The sequence below is a fragment of the Necator americanus genome, chromosome IV (assembly GCF_031761385.1).
Source record: "Necator americanus strain Aroian chromosome IV, whole genome shotgun sequence".
Taxonomy (NCBI): Eukaryota; Metazoa; Nematoda; class Chromadorea; order Rhabditida; family Ancylostomatidae; genus Necator; species Necator americanus.
Genome location: NC_087374.1, coordinates 29,238,557 through 29,253,841, shown reverse-complemented (window position 1 = coordinate 29,253,841; position 15,285 = coordinate 29,238,557). Strand labels below are relative to the sequence as shown.

General features: G+C 40.1%; 1 protein-coding gene across 1 annotated transcript; it reads left to right on the top strand.

The window, feature by feature from the left end:
- Nucleotides 1-124: 124 nt before the first annotated feature.
- Nucleotides 125-10,100, top strand: RB195_003106 (uncharacterized protein; the record flags this gene model as incomplete). Its single annotated transcript, XM_064200639.1, has 13 exons — nucleotides 125-574; nucleotides 632-748; nucleotides 802-912; nucleotides 3,582-3,701; nucleotides 3,758-3,916; nucleotides 3,982-4,135; nucleotides 8,347-8,513; nucleotides 8,575-8,793; nucleotides 8,878-8,991; nucleotides 9,642-9,713; nucleotides 9,768-9,881; nucleotides 9,935-9,960; nucleotides 10,070-10,100. The coding sequence occupies 13 exons, from the start codon at nucleotides 125-127 to the stop codon at nucleotides 10,098-10,100; spliced, it is 1,854 nt and encodes a 617-aa protein (XP_064056520.1).
- Between the last annotated feature and the right edge of the window lie 5,185 nt (nucleotides 10,101-15,285).

The window sequence follows — 15,285 nt, the reverse complement described above, 5'->3', positions numbered from 1 at the left end:
ATGTAATACTTTCGGCAATGCTAATACTGTTAGGAGTGTTCACTATCACTACAACAGTCGATAAGAAGCGCTATATAAGTGGGCGTGAGTAAGAATAACGCATTCTTAATTTCCAACTAACGTTATGATCTCGGTTGAGGTAGACGTTTCTCCCCAGGATACAAAGAAGCCATCGGATGCACAGCCACAACCTTCACAACCGTCACAGCCACTACAACCGTCACAGCCACCACAACCGTCACAGCCACTACAACCGTCACAGCCACTACAACTGTCACAGCCACCACAACCGTCACAGCCACCACAACCGTCACAGCCACCACAACCGTCACAGCCACCACAACCGTCACAGCCACCACAACCGTCACAGCCACCACAACCGTTACAGCCACCACAACCGTCACAGCCACCACAACCGTTACAGCCGCCACAACCGTCACAGACACCACAACCGTCAAAGCAACCACAACCGTCAAAGCAACCACAACCATCACAACCATTACAACCGCCACAATCAGAATCACAAACTCTAACGTCGCTCGATGATAAGGCTCTTGAAAAAGAGGAAGAAAAGGTTTTTTTAGAATTGTGGAAGACTAATTTTACATACATCTGACTAAATTACGTACAGGCACTGAAAGAATTCAGTTTCTATCATGGATTCCTTCCACGTGAAGACTTATTATTTTTGCTTAAAGCTCAAGGTGACTATCTTTTACGCGTCAGTGAAGTTGGGGGAGAGAAAACGGTGTGTTGCCCTTTTCTGAAACTTTAAGAAAAATCCAAAATTAACGTTTTTAGATTGACGTGGATTTGATAAGTAAAAGAGCAATAATTTTATCAGTTCTGACAGAAGCCGCTGCTGGTGATTGCACAGTTTCAGTAGTGGGCCCACCAAATGCTCAAGTTAAGGTGGGTTGGACACCTGCAAATGAAACTTCTACAATTAGAATAAAACCACAAACCTATTTCGAAATTAAAGTAATGTTGCTCAAAATGGCAAAGACTAGTAGCGATGATCCGCTGTTTAAATATAGAACTTATCAAACTCCATAAAAGAGTCGTATTCGTGGCATTTATACTTATAACCAGTCTAAACGTCCGGCTGAAGCCGGACCACAGATTTCTTTTTGTGGTGTTCACATCGCTCGCATTCACTGATCAATTAATCAAAACTAATCAAAATGACATTTTCCGTAAAATCAGAATTCTGTCTTTCTAACGACGTTTTCTTCTTCCTTTCTTACTATAAATAAAGACGAAAGATTTCATAGTTTTCTTTCCTAAACACGTCAGTTCTACATGTTGAGAATATTAAAATCTCAAAACCTCCTTCGATACCAATGTAATATAGACACAATTTGAGAGTATTACTCAAAGAATGCGTTTTCTTCCTGTTTTCCTCAACCGCTATCACAGAATGATGTTTGACATAAAATGGCGTGAACGACATCATCGAACTGATAATGATAACGTTCCTCGTCAGATCATGTAAACTGTTGGCTACTATTTGAGCAGCTGGTTTCACTCGGCTTTCCACTTTCTGGGGAAGTGATATAATACCAACCTGAGTGAAAAGCACCTTTTGCGACATACACACGGAGCTACTGCGCGATAATATTGCAATAAGTCAGTAATAACAATTCCATGCCGTAGCACGCATCGCACCTTTTTACCGCTCTACGTCTCCGGGGCACCATTTCGACGCCTTAGGAACCGTCCCAGCCAATTTTATACTTTGTGGCGTGGGCGCACCAGTCCAACGCAGTGAGACCCGCTGCACCCCCTTTTACCGCTTTACGATCCTATGGCACCAATCCGACGTCATTAGACCCGCGTATCCCCGTTTTACCGCTCTACGATGCGGGCGCACCAATTCGACGCCAGTGGAGCCGTCGTAACCCCTTTTCGGAATTTCATTTCACACACACAGATATATACACACGTGTCAGACTAAGCCCGTTATTGTATAATATGATTTCACACATTTGTTTCAACAAGGCCAAACTTAAAGGTACCATACCACGAATCTGACGTGATAAGGGAATCCGCAAGAAAAGCTAGAGATGGGGTTGTAGATTACGGAATCCGAGTTGGTTCCGCTCATCCCCTACCCCCGTAAAAGTCGTAAGAAACGGGGCAGCAGCCGCACTACGAGATACTTGAGAAAAGTCCTCTATGTACAAGTTCCGATCCTCTCAGCAGCCTATTCAATTTCACTTGAACAGGCCGGTGAAGACATCGGTGATCTTCGATTGCTCGGATGCGGAGCGTGGACAAGGTGAGGCGTTGCAATTTGTAATCGTATACGGCGTCTTCCACGCCGTTTTTTAAGCAGATTTTAACGCATTCCGCAAACCATAAGTGGTATAGTCGGGTCGAATCGACATAGAGTACGGAAAATTATGTAAGCGGCTGTGCTTGAAGCGGTGCAGTGGAGACAGCGGTTGGAATTGAGGTGGGACCATGACGAACTAGAGAGATGGGTGGCGGTAGAGAGGATTCTTACACGACCCCAACCGCTATGCCACCGCGCCGCTTTGAGCGCAGCGAGGCTTACGCAACTGTTTGTTGTTCGAGTCGTTTCGACCCAACTATAGGTTTGTTGAAAGATTGGTAAAATTGATCGTGGCTGGGATACGCCTCCGGAATACACATAATCTTCATCGGGATCAATGTCGATTTTCTCCGAAGGGCAAGTTTTGTGCAATTCTATCCGAAACAAAAAGAGGAGTTTGACCATTTCGCTCCTTCCTCGTTCCGTCTGGCTCCTCAGCACCGCTCACAATAGCATTGTTAAGCAAACTGCTTCATTCTTTGTTCAAATGTTGCCTCGAAAATTCTGTCAACCGTGCGATGCGCGGTGCAAACCTGTGGCCGTGAGCAGTACTTTAGTAGGCTTTGAGATTGGCAGGTTCAGTCACCCTAGTTTCTGAATCTCCGAGTTTCCTCTGGAATTCGAGTCGTCCGAGTTTCCTCTGGAATTCGAGTCGGATAGATTAAATAATAGAGGGTGAGTTTTATGATTAGATACACAATGGGATGGACAACATACATACAATAGGGTATTCTTAAGTACATATCTAAAAATGGGGTTTCACCATGCTCATGCACTTAGATCAGCGTGAATCTAATATATTATTTCAGTCAAGTAGATATTTTTGAGTAGTGACTGCAAAAATCATAACACTACAGCAATACCTTTCCTTTCTTCGTACCATAAACGTTCCTGCCGAAATTGTGTGATATTGGGCAACTGTCTTGCACGCTTTAGTCGTCAAAAAAAGTCGAGTCGTAGCCCACGAGTTAGTCCTGGAATAAAGATGAAATTCTGTGAAAAATTGTTTATAATTTATCAGTTTTAACTGAGATGAGGACGGAGTTTTTTCAAGAGTAGTTAGAGCTCGAAATGTTTAACGAATTTAAATGATACAAAAAGAACCAGGAAGATGATGACGACAGGCTACACCCAAAGATGCAAAAAAAAGTCAAATTATATAAAAATAAGTATGAATATCCAGTCTTCATCACGTGTACTCTTTTTCCTTCGTTGCCGACAGTAACTCTATTGTTTTGTGCAGCTGAAAAACATAATTATTCGAAGACACGCAACAAAGTACTATGTGGAATCCAATAAATCATTTGTTTCACTGAAAGAGCTGATAGAACATTACCAAAAGGTTCCAGGCTACTTGAATAAGGTTAGAGTCTTCTCAAGCAAACTAATGGAGCACCCATCTGAGATTGATACTTTCAGGCAAAGTTTATTTTAAAAAATCCTATATGCCAACAACGGTGGGAGTTTTTGCACAGCGAAGTACAGGTAGGAAAGCTTATCGGAGAAGGTGCGTACGGAGAAGTTAGGGAAGGGACAGTGAAAAAGAATAACCAAACGCTTGAAGTAGCCGTCAAATTGGTACCTATTACGAGTGCTAAAAATAAAAAGTCCAATTTTTATAGAACAAAGTTCTCTGCTTGCAGACAAAAGGGACAGGTGAAATGAGTAAAGCAAAAATCAAGGAAATGATGCGAGAAGCTCGATTGATACGGAATTTCAAGCATAAAAATATCGTTCGATTATACGGAGTGGCTGTAGATGAACAACCGTTGTATATTCTACTCGAACTTGTTAAAGGTGAGTGCATGGATTTTCTCAAACGGACAAAATTCGTACACTGGTCTAATTTAAGCAAGACTTGGTGCGTGTTTTACCAAACCCGGTTAGCAATTGGTGTCCACTCGTTGCGTCTCGTGTGTTTCACGCACGCTTTCTCACCATTTGTAACTACGAGTTCACCATCTGTAGATTATTCGTTACCAATTCTAGCCACTTAACTGCATGTATTCTGGCCGTTCACGATCAACGACCATAGGACGTAGTTTTGATTGCAGCGGTTGCATTCTTTTACAGGGTGAGACATTTCTCGCTTTCCCCTAAACACGTCCTTCTCCCACCTATGGCCAGGAGAAATCCGAACGTCACCGCCAGAACCATATGTTGATCGCGTCATTCAAAACGCGTCGACATGATGGAGAGTGATCTGTGTCATATTGAAACTATCTTAACGCACGTGCTGCGCCGGACATCGCACGTACTGTGACTTCATTATTTTCTTCTTAAATATGACAATTCTACATTTGGAGAATATTTAAACTTGATTCTACTTCTGCAATCCTTCTCATCCGCCACAGTTTGAAAACATCATTCGAAGCGTAGGCTTTCCTCTAGCTTTTTTCCAATAATTAGTGAAGAATGATGTTTTATCATGAAATAACCTTAAGGTTATCATCATACTGATAAAGATAATGTTCTGTGCTAGATCATGTAAACTCTTTGGTAGTATTTAGGCAGCACCCGTTTGTATGCCTGCTTCTATTTTCTGAAGAAAAATGTTATTATTCTGAGGCGTCTAGAGAAATAGAAACGGAAGTTGATGCGCTGGGGAGTGCATCTGCGTGAAACGCAACACATGTAGTTGTCAACGCTATGAAACTGTTCGCAACGTCTCATTTACTCTTTTCCAAATTCTGTTGTTGCGCTATACTACTGCTGCAAAGCACACCATTTTGACGAAGTTGAGCACATTCCACAGAAAATCACCGCTTTGCGTGACCTTCCGTGAACAATGAATGTATTATAGTTTACTACAACTTTATTAATGGACCTTCAAACATGGTATGAACCTCATTATCATACTGATAAAAATGAGCATGCTACGTCAGGTCATGTAAATTGCTATTTAAGCAGTTGTTTGAATGCATATATTCAGTCATCAAAAAAAGGACCCGGGAAACATGCTGAGGGCGATCGAAAGCAAGTAGACACAGGCGTGCATAGGGCGTATCTAGGGTCACGGCCATGAAACGGTTCAAAGTGGCTCATTTACTTTTCAATAAAGCTCCCTGGAATTGCTGCGCAATCCTGGTGCACAACATCCCAGCCGATTTCGATTTTCCACGTCGTCACCCCAATCTCGTTTCGTGAAGTCCGCCTCAGTGCTTTCTTTTGCTGGTGCACTGATCCAACCCATGTTTTCTGTCCCTCATAATATCGCTTTTGACACATCTCTCTGATGAAGGTGGCCCCATCTCCCTGCTTCCTGGAATTTCGTTTCACACACGGACACGTAGATGCACAGAATATACTAAGTCGGTTAGTATAAAGCATGATATACAATATGTTGTCTTTTACCCAAGCGGCACATGAGATTGTTAACATCTTCAGTGATTGAAAGGTGAAATCAAATGTAATTTATTAGCGCAAACGACATGACATCAAAAACAATTACTGAGCTCTCATTTCGATCTCATAATTGGAAATGGAAGTGCGAACTTCACATTCAGATCAGAAAGGGATTTCTCCTGCAGACGTTTGGTATCCGGGGTGAGGCGATCACGTAATTAAACAACACCACTGAGAAAGGAGAAGAGTACCGCATAATTAAGAGGCATTCCTCTCTGCTGTTCCTTTTTGGATTTTAAGCTCAGATACAATACGTTTTCAAGGCTTCGCGCGCTGCATTGCACTATGGCGGTGGTGTTAAGTGCGAAATACATTCCGCTGTCCCGTCGCTGCCCGTGGTTGGTTTATGCCGTGAACTCACGCAATTGAATGGAGGTGTCTCCTAATTCGAACACTTGACTGGCTCGAATACGTAATTCGTTGTGGTGTAAATGCGGTCAAATAAAAGATTGCGTGCCTTTGCTTTTGTATATGAAGCGCTGCGATTGTCATAGGTCTTTCGACGTTTAGTGAGCACAGCAAGGCGCATTTTTCTTGAACTTTTGAGCGGCAAACAGACCACGAACAAACCATTACTTGCTGGCTAGGCTTTTAAGCTGTGAAACAGTTTTGACGCGAATGCTAACGCGATACCACGCAGAATGAAGCTGATGCGACAACTCCTGCAATCCTCGGATGCTCAAATGTTCTCCATTTCAACCAGACTTTTTTCCAGGCTTTGAAGCATTGTTGCAACCTTATCACTATCATCATAATAAAGACGTTCACATTTCACAAAGCACATTATTTATGCTAATTGCCGGAATAGAAAAAATTTAATAAATAATTTGGAAACTATCTTTGAATTCCAGCAGTTTTAAAGGAGTTTAGATGTTAAATCAAGTTCGAATATTTCCTAAATTTAGTACTGACACCTTCATCCAAAAGACTTCACAGAGATATTAATGGAATCTTCCATCAATACCTCTTTTAAAAAGCGCAAAGGAAGCTTTATAGGAGAAAAACAGTACTAATTGTCTGACAGAAATTTGTGGAGGCGTGTCGCTCTTTTAAACTTCTATTAATCACCGAAAGCGAGCGACAAGAAGTTTGAAGGCCGACATTAGCCAGACGTTAGTATCATGATATATAATAACAAGCTTATTCTGTCACGTGTGTGTGTATGTGTGTGTGTGTGTGTGTGTGTGTGTGTGTGTGTGTGTGTGTGTGTGTGTGTGTGTGTGTGTGTGTGTGTGTGTGTGTGTGTGTGTGTGTGTGTGTGTGTGTGTGTGTGTGTGTGTGTGTGTGTGTGTGTGTGTGTGTGTGTGTGTGTGTGTGTGTGTGTGTGTGTGTAGTTATAATTTGGAGTGCGACGGGAATTCCGGCGCCAGATATCCATAAAATGGGGTGCGACAGGTCGCTCAGCGACGAAATAGTAGCGAGCTGTTTTCATGATCTGATGTGGGACGCTATCTTTATCAGCGTGATGATGTCATTCATTCCATTTTATATAAAGCATCTTTCTGTGATAACTGTTGGGGGAAACAAGAGGGAAACTTATACTTTGAGTTATGATTCCAAGTCGTGTCTATATTACATTGGTATCGAAAGAGTGCTTAAAGGTGAAGTTTGTATGTTCTCCAAATGTAGAACTGACGCGTTTACAAAGAAAACTACAAACCTTCGGGCGAAATTTTCTTTAAGAAAAGGAAGAAAACGTTGTTAGAAGATCACAAATCTAATTTTACAGAAAATGTCACTATTATTAATTTATTTTCATTAATCAGTGATGGCGAGCGGAGCGAACACCAAAGAAAGCCTGAAGTCCGGCTTTAGGCGGGCGTTCAGAATGGTATATATATATATATATATATATATTGCTATTATTGGTAATCATGATCATCAAGGTCATGCTATATAATAGCAGGCTTATTCTGTCACGTTAACAGACTACGTTGTTAACGGCTACATTCTGAATGTCCGGCTAAAGCCGGACATCAGAGTTTTTTTGTGGTGCTCTCTTCGCTCGCATTCACTAATCAATTAATCAAAATTAGTCACAAATTTAATTTCCCTAATAACGTTTTCTTCTTTTTTTTTGCTATAAATAAAGTCGAAAGACTTTTTTCTAAACGTGTCGGTTTTACATTTTGACTCCTTCGATACCAACATAATATAAGCACAATTTGAAAGTATCACTCGAAATATGGGTTTTCTTCCTGTTTTCCCCAACAGCCCAACAATGATGTTTAACATAAAGTGACGTGAACGACAACATCGTACTGATAAAGATGACGTTCCTCGTCAGATCATGTAAACTGCTAGCTACTATTTAAGCAGCCAGTTTCATTCGTGTTTCCACTTTCTGATGTTTCCACTTTCTGAGAAAGGCATATTACCAACCTGAGGCAAACATGAAAGAAAAGCGGAGCACGGGGGAGTAATAGAAATGAAAAGCAGCACGCGTAGCGATTCTGAAATCAGGCTTTAGTAGGGCGTTCAGACTGCTAATACACATAATACAGCAATACATATAATAAAAGTACAATACATACAAAAACACACAGTCATACAACACAGAAATGTGTGAAGAGGTCATAGACAGAAATCTCTTTTTTTTAAAGGTGGAGCGTTGAACGTCTACCTTCGCGCAAACTCGGAAAAAGTTGACGTACTAGAAAGACTGTCGATGTGTAAGGATGCAGCCTTAGGAGTTGAATATCTTCATAAACAAAGTTGTATACATATGGACCTAGCTGCTAGAAATTGTCTTTATTCATTGGACAAAGTGGTAAGTGGTTGCAATACGTTATCTAACCCATGTGAATGATTTCAAATGGTTACCATTCCAGGTAAAGATTAGTGATTTCGGTCTTTCTCGATTAGGTCTTCAGTACACCATACGAACGGCAAGAAAATTACCGATAAAATGGTTGGCACCAGAAACTATCACCACATTCACGTTTTCCTTGAAAACAGACGTGTTCACTTTTGGGGTAATGGTTTTTGAGATTTTTGCCAACGGAAATGAACCTTGGGATGGTCTATCGAATGCTGAAGTAAAAAAAGGAGTGAGAATTTCTTTAAAAATTGATATGCTTTCATTATTCTTTAAATTTGTTTCTTATAAGAGTTGTAAAAAAATACGATTTCAGTTAGTAGAAGGTAAATTTCTGAGGATGCCTGATCTTTGTCCAGAGTTGTTTCGTACATTTATTCGTGACCGCATCTTCGTGAAGGATCCCAATACGAGGGCTACTATGAGTGAGGTATAATAACAGTTTATTTCTTCCATCGGAGTGGTCGGTGTTTTTTTTTCAATCGGATGGATCGCTGCTACATCAAATCGGCTTTGTTTCTGATTGAAGAAACTTGTTCGTGGCTCTTGGACAAATGTCGTACAACACAAAAAAAAGAATGAGACGGTATCGCAATAAAGTTCTTTGCTTTGCCGCCCACACTTGACCGTCCGACATTCAGTTGCGCTGTACTGTAATCGTGTAGAGAAAGTGGTAATTAGGTATTACTTTGCTTCGTGATCTGGCTCGAAGTAAGCCTAGAATCATACAGGCGGGTCAAAACGATCTGAACCGTGCACGATTTCCGAGTTTGTAGACTGGATTCGTTAGATTTGTAACCACCTACGCCTTAAGTAGCAAGGTGAACAGAGTGGTTGCAATCGAGATGGGACTCTAACTTATCTCTACAGTCTGCAAGCGAAGGTCCAGAATCAATAGCAAAACCTGAGTCCAGCGCACCTCTCTGGGCACACCTACGCAGCAGTACCAAGGTTCAGGTTTCGTTTTGACCTCCTTACCGTAAGATGTTGTCCATGGCAGTATTGCTCTTAGTAGTTGTATAACTATGTTTACCACAGAATCTTGTGTTCCGTTTCGCTTTGATTCGAAACAACTTATAGGTTTGCGCTTTTTTCAAGAAATCATCTGCGGAAAAATTATCAGCCATTTCCCCAAGAACATGCACAGACAGAGTATGTTTAGAACTTTCGCTCTAAGCATAGTATCTAATAACAATAGAGATTCAGGACGATTGTGAAAAATCATTATTTGAACGTCTTGTTAGTGGGAGCCCACCAAAAAATAAAGCTCCTGGATTCGAGGATGTAAGGAATAGCACTGGAACGGAATCATTTGATAAAGTAAGTTACAAATATTCATACAAGGAACATTACTTATACAGAGAATTTTTCAGAAGCGATTCAAAAAATCGAAAGGATTGTTAGTTTTCTTGGCATTGATATTTTGGCTTGTGTTTCTTGTTGCTTTACGATCTTGAAAAAAGTAGATGTAGCAGATCTGTTATCAGCAATAAAATGTTCCTTTTCAGTTACCACAAGGGTGGTTCTAGAAGAAAATGATATCTCATTGGTCATAATTGTTTCTCATAGCTGAAGTTTCATCAAATCTCGCAAAAATAAGTTGTGCAATAAATATTGACTGTTTTGTTCTATATAGCACACATAAACATGAAACGTCCTGAACATTTTCAAGTGGTGAGTTTTTGAACCAACTCATTTTGTACGAGCGAAGCTCTTTCTTCATTCTACAGTTTCTTCAAAGATGATTTCACCTCAAAAGAGGTTAGGAACAAGTTCATAATGAACGTTCAATCTAGTGACCTCTGAGGTACAAGCACAGTATAGACCTATTTATTACAAGGAAAGCTCAACTTCAAGTACAATAACTCTACTACTACGGAGCCTACTAAGGGACGTTTTTGTGATGTAGAGACAGGAGGGGGCATATGCAGAAAGGTGAGGAGCAAGGTACTTATTGCACCTATCAGTAGCTTTACTTCTCATCAGTGTTTGTGTTGTCAAGAGTTCCTTTGAGTCATGAACTTGAGCTGTTTGGCTGAAAACCGCTGGAACGACATTTCAAAATCCTTACCTTAAATGTATTGTGAACGTTATTGCGCCTATTGTGAATGTGTACAACTATCTGCTTAAATGTGAATATGTTTAAAAACGTGTGTGTGCATTTAGCGATCATGTGCAATCAAAATAATGTTCTTGCAACTTTCCCAAATCATACGCTTTGGACGATTTATTTTCCCTTTAGTCCTGAATCCGGCATCGCGTGAGTCAGCGTGAGACAATTAATAAGCCTCGCTATCTTGCCGCTAGTGCTCCCAGGTGTATTATGTTGAGCAGAAAGTCCTGCACTAAAACACCAGCACTCTCCGTTTTCACAACAAATTTATTTATAACTTCCAGCAATCTGCAATATAGTGATCCTTGCTATTAATGGTATTCTCCTACGTGATAGGCAGTATTTCTATTATTCTTTTATTGCAGATTGCCTATTCTTTTATTCAGAATTTTGGGGTAGCGAGGAAAAAACTACGGCTCAGTAATTTTCTTCATAAGTTGAGACGGACACGAGGTTTTTACAGTCCTTTAGTTCATTTCTGCGTCATTTCTGCGAGTTCGTCGTTTTCAGGGCCCGTCGCACCCCCTTTTTGGAATTTCGTTTCACACAAACACATTCGTTATTATATAGCATGGTCATGATAATTTGTACAAGACGCTCAGCAAGCATATCGCGCCATAGTTTTGAAGATCTTTTCGGTCACCTTTCTTATGAACAAGAACGATTCATCGTCATCGAGTATCATCGTCTGATACTGATAAAGATAAGGCTCTAGAAATTATGTTAAGAGGTTATGTGAATTGTTACGTGCTATTTACCCAGCTGTTGTTTCCACTTTGTAGAGGAAATGAGTGACCAACCTGTTTGAGGAAACGTCCAGAAAAATAGACATGTGGGGGAGTACAAAGAGATGAAACGCAACACATGAAGTTTTCACTTCTATGAAACGGTTCACAGCGTCTCATCTACTTAACAAATTCGCTTGGAGTTATTTCGCGGTACTGCGGCACCGCAGCACTCAAATCCGACACCATGGGACCCGTGTCACAACAATGTACCGTTTTTTGGCCCTGGCGCACCTATCCGATGCCGCCGTACCCGTATTATCCTATTTTGCAGCTTTCCTTCACTGAAGCCCCAATATGGCGCCGGCGACACAACCTGACGCAGTGGGACCCGTATAACTGCATTTTACCACTTTGCGGCGCCAGTGCTTCTAGCGCCATTGGACACGTCTCACTGCGCTACGGAATTTCGTTACACACATACACACAAACAAACAAAGAGACACACATAACAAAACTAGCCCGTTATTATATAGCGTGATAGTACTGTATCATCATTGTTGTGGTCTATCTTTGCGTCAAATGAACATAAGGATCATTATAGCTACTTTATTCCCTACGTAATATTCAGCTGAGCTGTTAAAAATAAAATAAACTGTTAAACAAAGCGGTGCTAACCCCGCGCTTGTATTTATTTCCACCGAACCGTTAGTACAATGTAGTGTTACTTTACCTATCTCGTCCTTACGTTTTGCACACCAGTGTACTCTATGATGCATTCTTTTCTGGACCATTCTTTAAGCTATCGCTATGCACTCCAATTTTAACCATCAAATCTTCTAGTTTAGTGAAGCATCCTTCATTTTACTCTACTTGCTTTCTACTTTTATAAGGCGATGAAATAAGGTCTTTTTCAAGGCACCGGACAGCATTCGATGCCTTGAACTGAGTGACGTAAACACAAGTGGAATAGAATCTAAGAATTCGAAAAAGTGCAAAGAACAAGCAACTTTGTGACAAGTCCTTCCTAATATGCCCCTAAAAGTGTTTATGTTATGCATACAAGGAAATCACGTGAGATATGAACGATCGTAAAGCGGCACACCGAATTTTTCTCCACTTCCGTTCGTGTCGCTTTTGGACTACGTAGAGCGCATAAGCGCAAACATACACCTCACTTCTACAACCAGGGTGTTTTCACACTCGTTCGTATCAGCTGAGAAGGCCCATGATTTCATGACTATTCTAGTGAAAAGAAAAAACACTTTAGCATTCTATGCTCTGTCGCTTCCACCCTCACCACATACGGTGTTAGCCTTCGATTCTGCTCTCTCTCTCTTAATCTCTCTCTTTAGTTCGTATATCGTTTTTCTTTCATGATACTTGAATGAGCGTTCCACCTGACGGCAATTTATGTCGTGCGCAAACATAACATATGTGAAAAAAAAACTTTCTAAATGCTCGCTCCGCCACATTCGGACGACTGAACAAAAAGCATTTTGGCGTCATTTCTTCCGTAGTCTCGCTCCACCTTATTGATCCTTTTTAAAGTGTTGTTCGTATGAAGCTAAGTGCACATATAAAAGCATAACTAGTGTGTAAGTATGAGGATGTTGTTCGCGAAACAAACTCAGAATTCTCCCGTCATGGAAATACATACATCTAGGTCTTTCTCCATTCACATCTTTACCACTCAACTCGCAGCCTCCTGCATGTCTGATTCCTCCTTTTAATCCCCCTATGAACCCTTCTTTTACTCCACTTCACTACCTCACTCGACTCAAATTAAAGATTACAAATATTTCGCCAATTTTTTCGTTGCTGTGAAAATTTAGATGCCTAAGATTAGAGTGTTCAGTGTTATGTTAAGTGTATTATTATTGTTTATGCCATGTTAATGTTGTTTATCAATGCTGTTTTGCGACAAATAATTTAATAATAGAAAGAGCTAAACGCAATCATCTGGTACTTTTTATTTTTCGTTCAAGTCAGCGCAGATTTTACTGAAGGTAGTTAGCTCTCTACCTTCTAGAAACAAAAAAAACTCTGGTGGTTTTTCATTTTCTCATACTGTCTGTCATTTTTTTCATCCGTCTGAACGTCCAGTTGACGCCAGACCATAGAATTTTTTGCCTTTGCTTGCGATAAAAGTGATGTATTGTAAAGAATGAAAAAGCACGGAGCGATTTTTAGGATTTCATTTCATAGAATCAAAAAGATGTGTTGTAACAAAGCTTTACCTCTCCTTCAAAAACGTTTGCACTGTGAATGTGAGCATTTGTAGTTTTCTGCTTCAAAAATTCTGTAAAAATAGATTACTGGTATAATAAAATGTGCATATATGTAATGTACTCTGATTTAATGAGAATCATAACTTGATTTCTAAAATCTGGAAATGTTTTTGCAAGCATTGGACCAATCTGTTCTCTTTTTCATTATTTGTTGATTCACAATGATATGAATATCATCACCGTACTAATGAAGGTACGCATCTTATTTTACCATAAATAGACAACCGGCTACTATTCAAGGATCTCAACTCATGTGCTCCTAATTCCTGAGAAAAATTAGGAAACACAACGAAAAAAGAATAGAAGCAGGGAAGCTTAAATCTGGAAATATACCACTGCAAAACTGCGGTTTTAAAAGTCGTACCATCCTCTCCAAATTTCTGGGGCAATATTTTTGATCCTTTTTGATAGTATCGAGACATCTGTACTGTAATTGCTCAATTTTCTCACCGCGACGACTGGTTGGTCAGCACAGACGCTGTGTAGCTCGTCTCACGGCATCTGAGCTGACATTTTACGGCTTTCTAGTAAACGCACACTAACGACGTCATCGGGCCAGGCTCAGGGAAAACACACAAAGGCGACGCTGAACCGAACTCAGCGGATAAAGTCTTTTTGTGACACAAGGTCAGACAAACACAAAAGGGCTTAATTAAATATATATGCGTAGAATGATGTTTTTATTTGTTTGAACGATAAATACTAAAAATAACAAAAAATATATAAAAATGACTTGAATTTTTGGGAAAAAATTTTTACAAGTATAATTTTATTCTAGTGTTTTTCTAGTATCTAGTATTTCCTACTATTATTTGTCTTCTAATTTTTTATCTGAGTATCTGTTTCTTCTTATGAGTATCCTGAGATATTTTCGAGAACATTAACAGTAGTACGCACTGCAATGAGGTTTCCCGATGTCTTTTAGTTCAAATTCCAATTTTTTCCAATTTTAACCGCTCACAATCAAAATTATCCTATACAAATTGTCCCTTTCCGAACTACGTACGTCATCGAAAGTGTAGAAAACATTCTTCACATTTTTGTAACGAAGAAAACATGAGTGATGTCTGATACAACCGATATTTTTCCAACTCTCTTTTTTTCAATTCTTAAATTCACTAAATAGCGCAGCCAAAAATAATTGGAAGGTTTTGTACCATTCACAACGAGACAGTTTCACAGTTGGTTTTAAGTTTCTTCTTTTTTCCCATCTTTTTTTTTTCCTTTTTTATGTCTCATCCGTTAAGGCTGAGCGGTCACGATCTCCTTCTTTTCTCGATCTTAATAGTCTCCCTTCGTTATGTATTATATCTGTCGTCTAGGACCCAGCGGGTTTGTTTTTTTTGTTAGGTTCAGGTTTTGTTTCTTTAACTATGTAAATAGATCATGCATAAATACGCGTGATTCTACTGCTCTTTAACATGTCCTGCGTATAAACTGCGTACTACGATTGACAAAAGGACAATATGTAGAAATGGATAAGGTATAGGCGTTTTATAGGGGTTTTCTTGATTTAAGAGCATCGCCCCATGAATCTAGAGTGGTGCGGGTTTCAGGTGAGTTATGCCTACACTGGGAAAAAGATTATGGAGAGG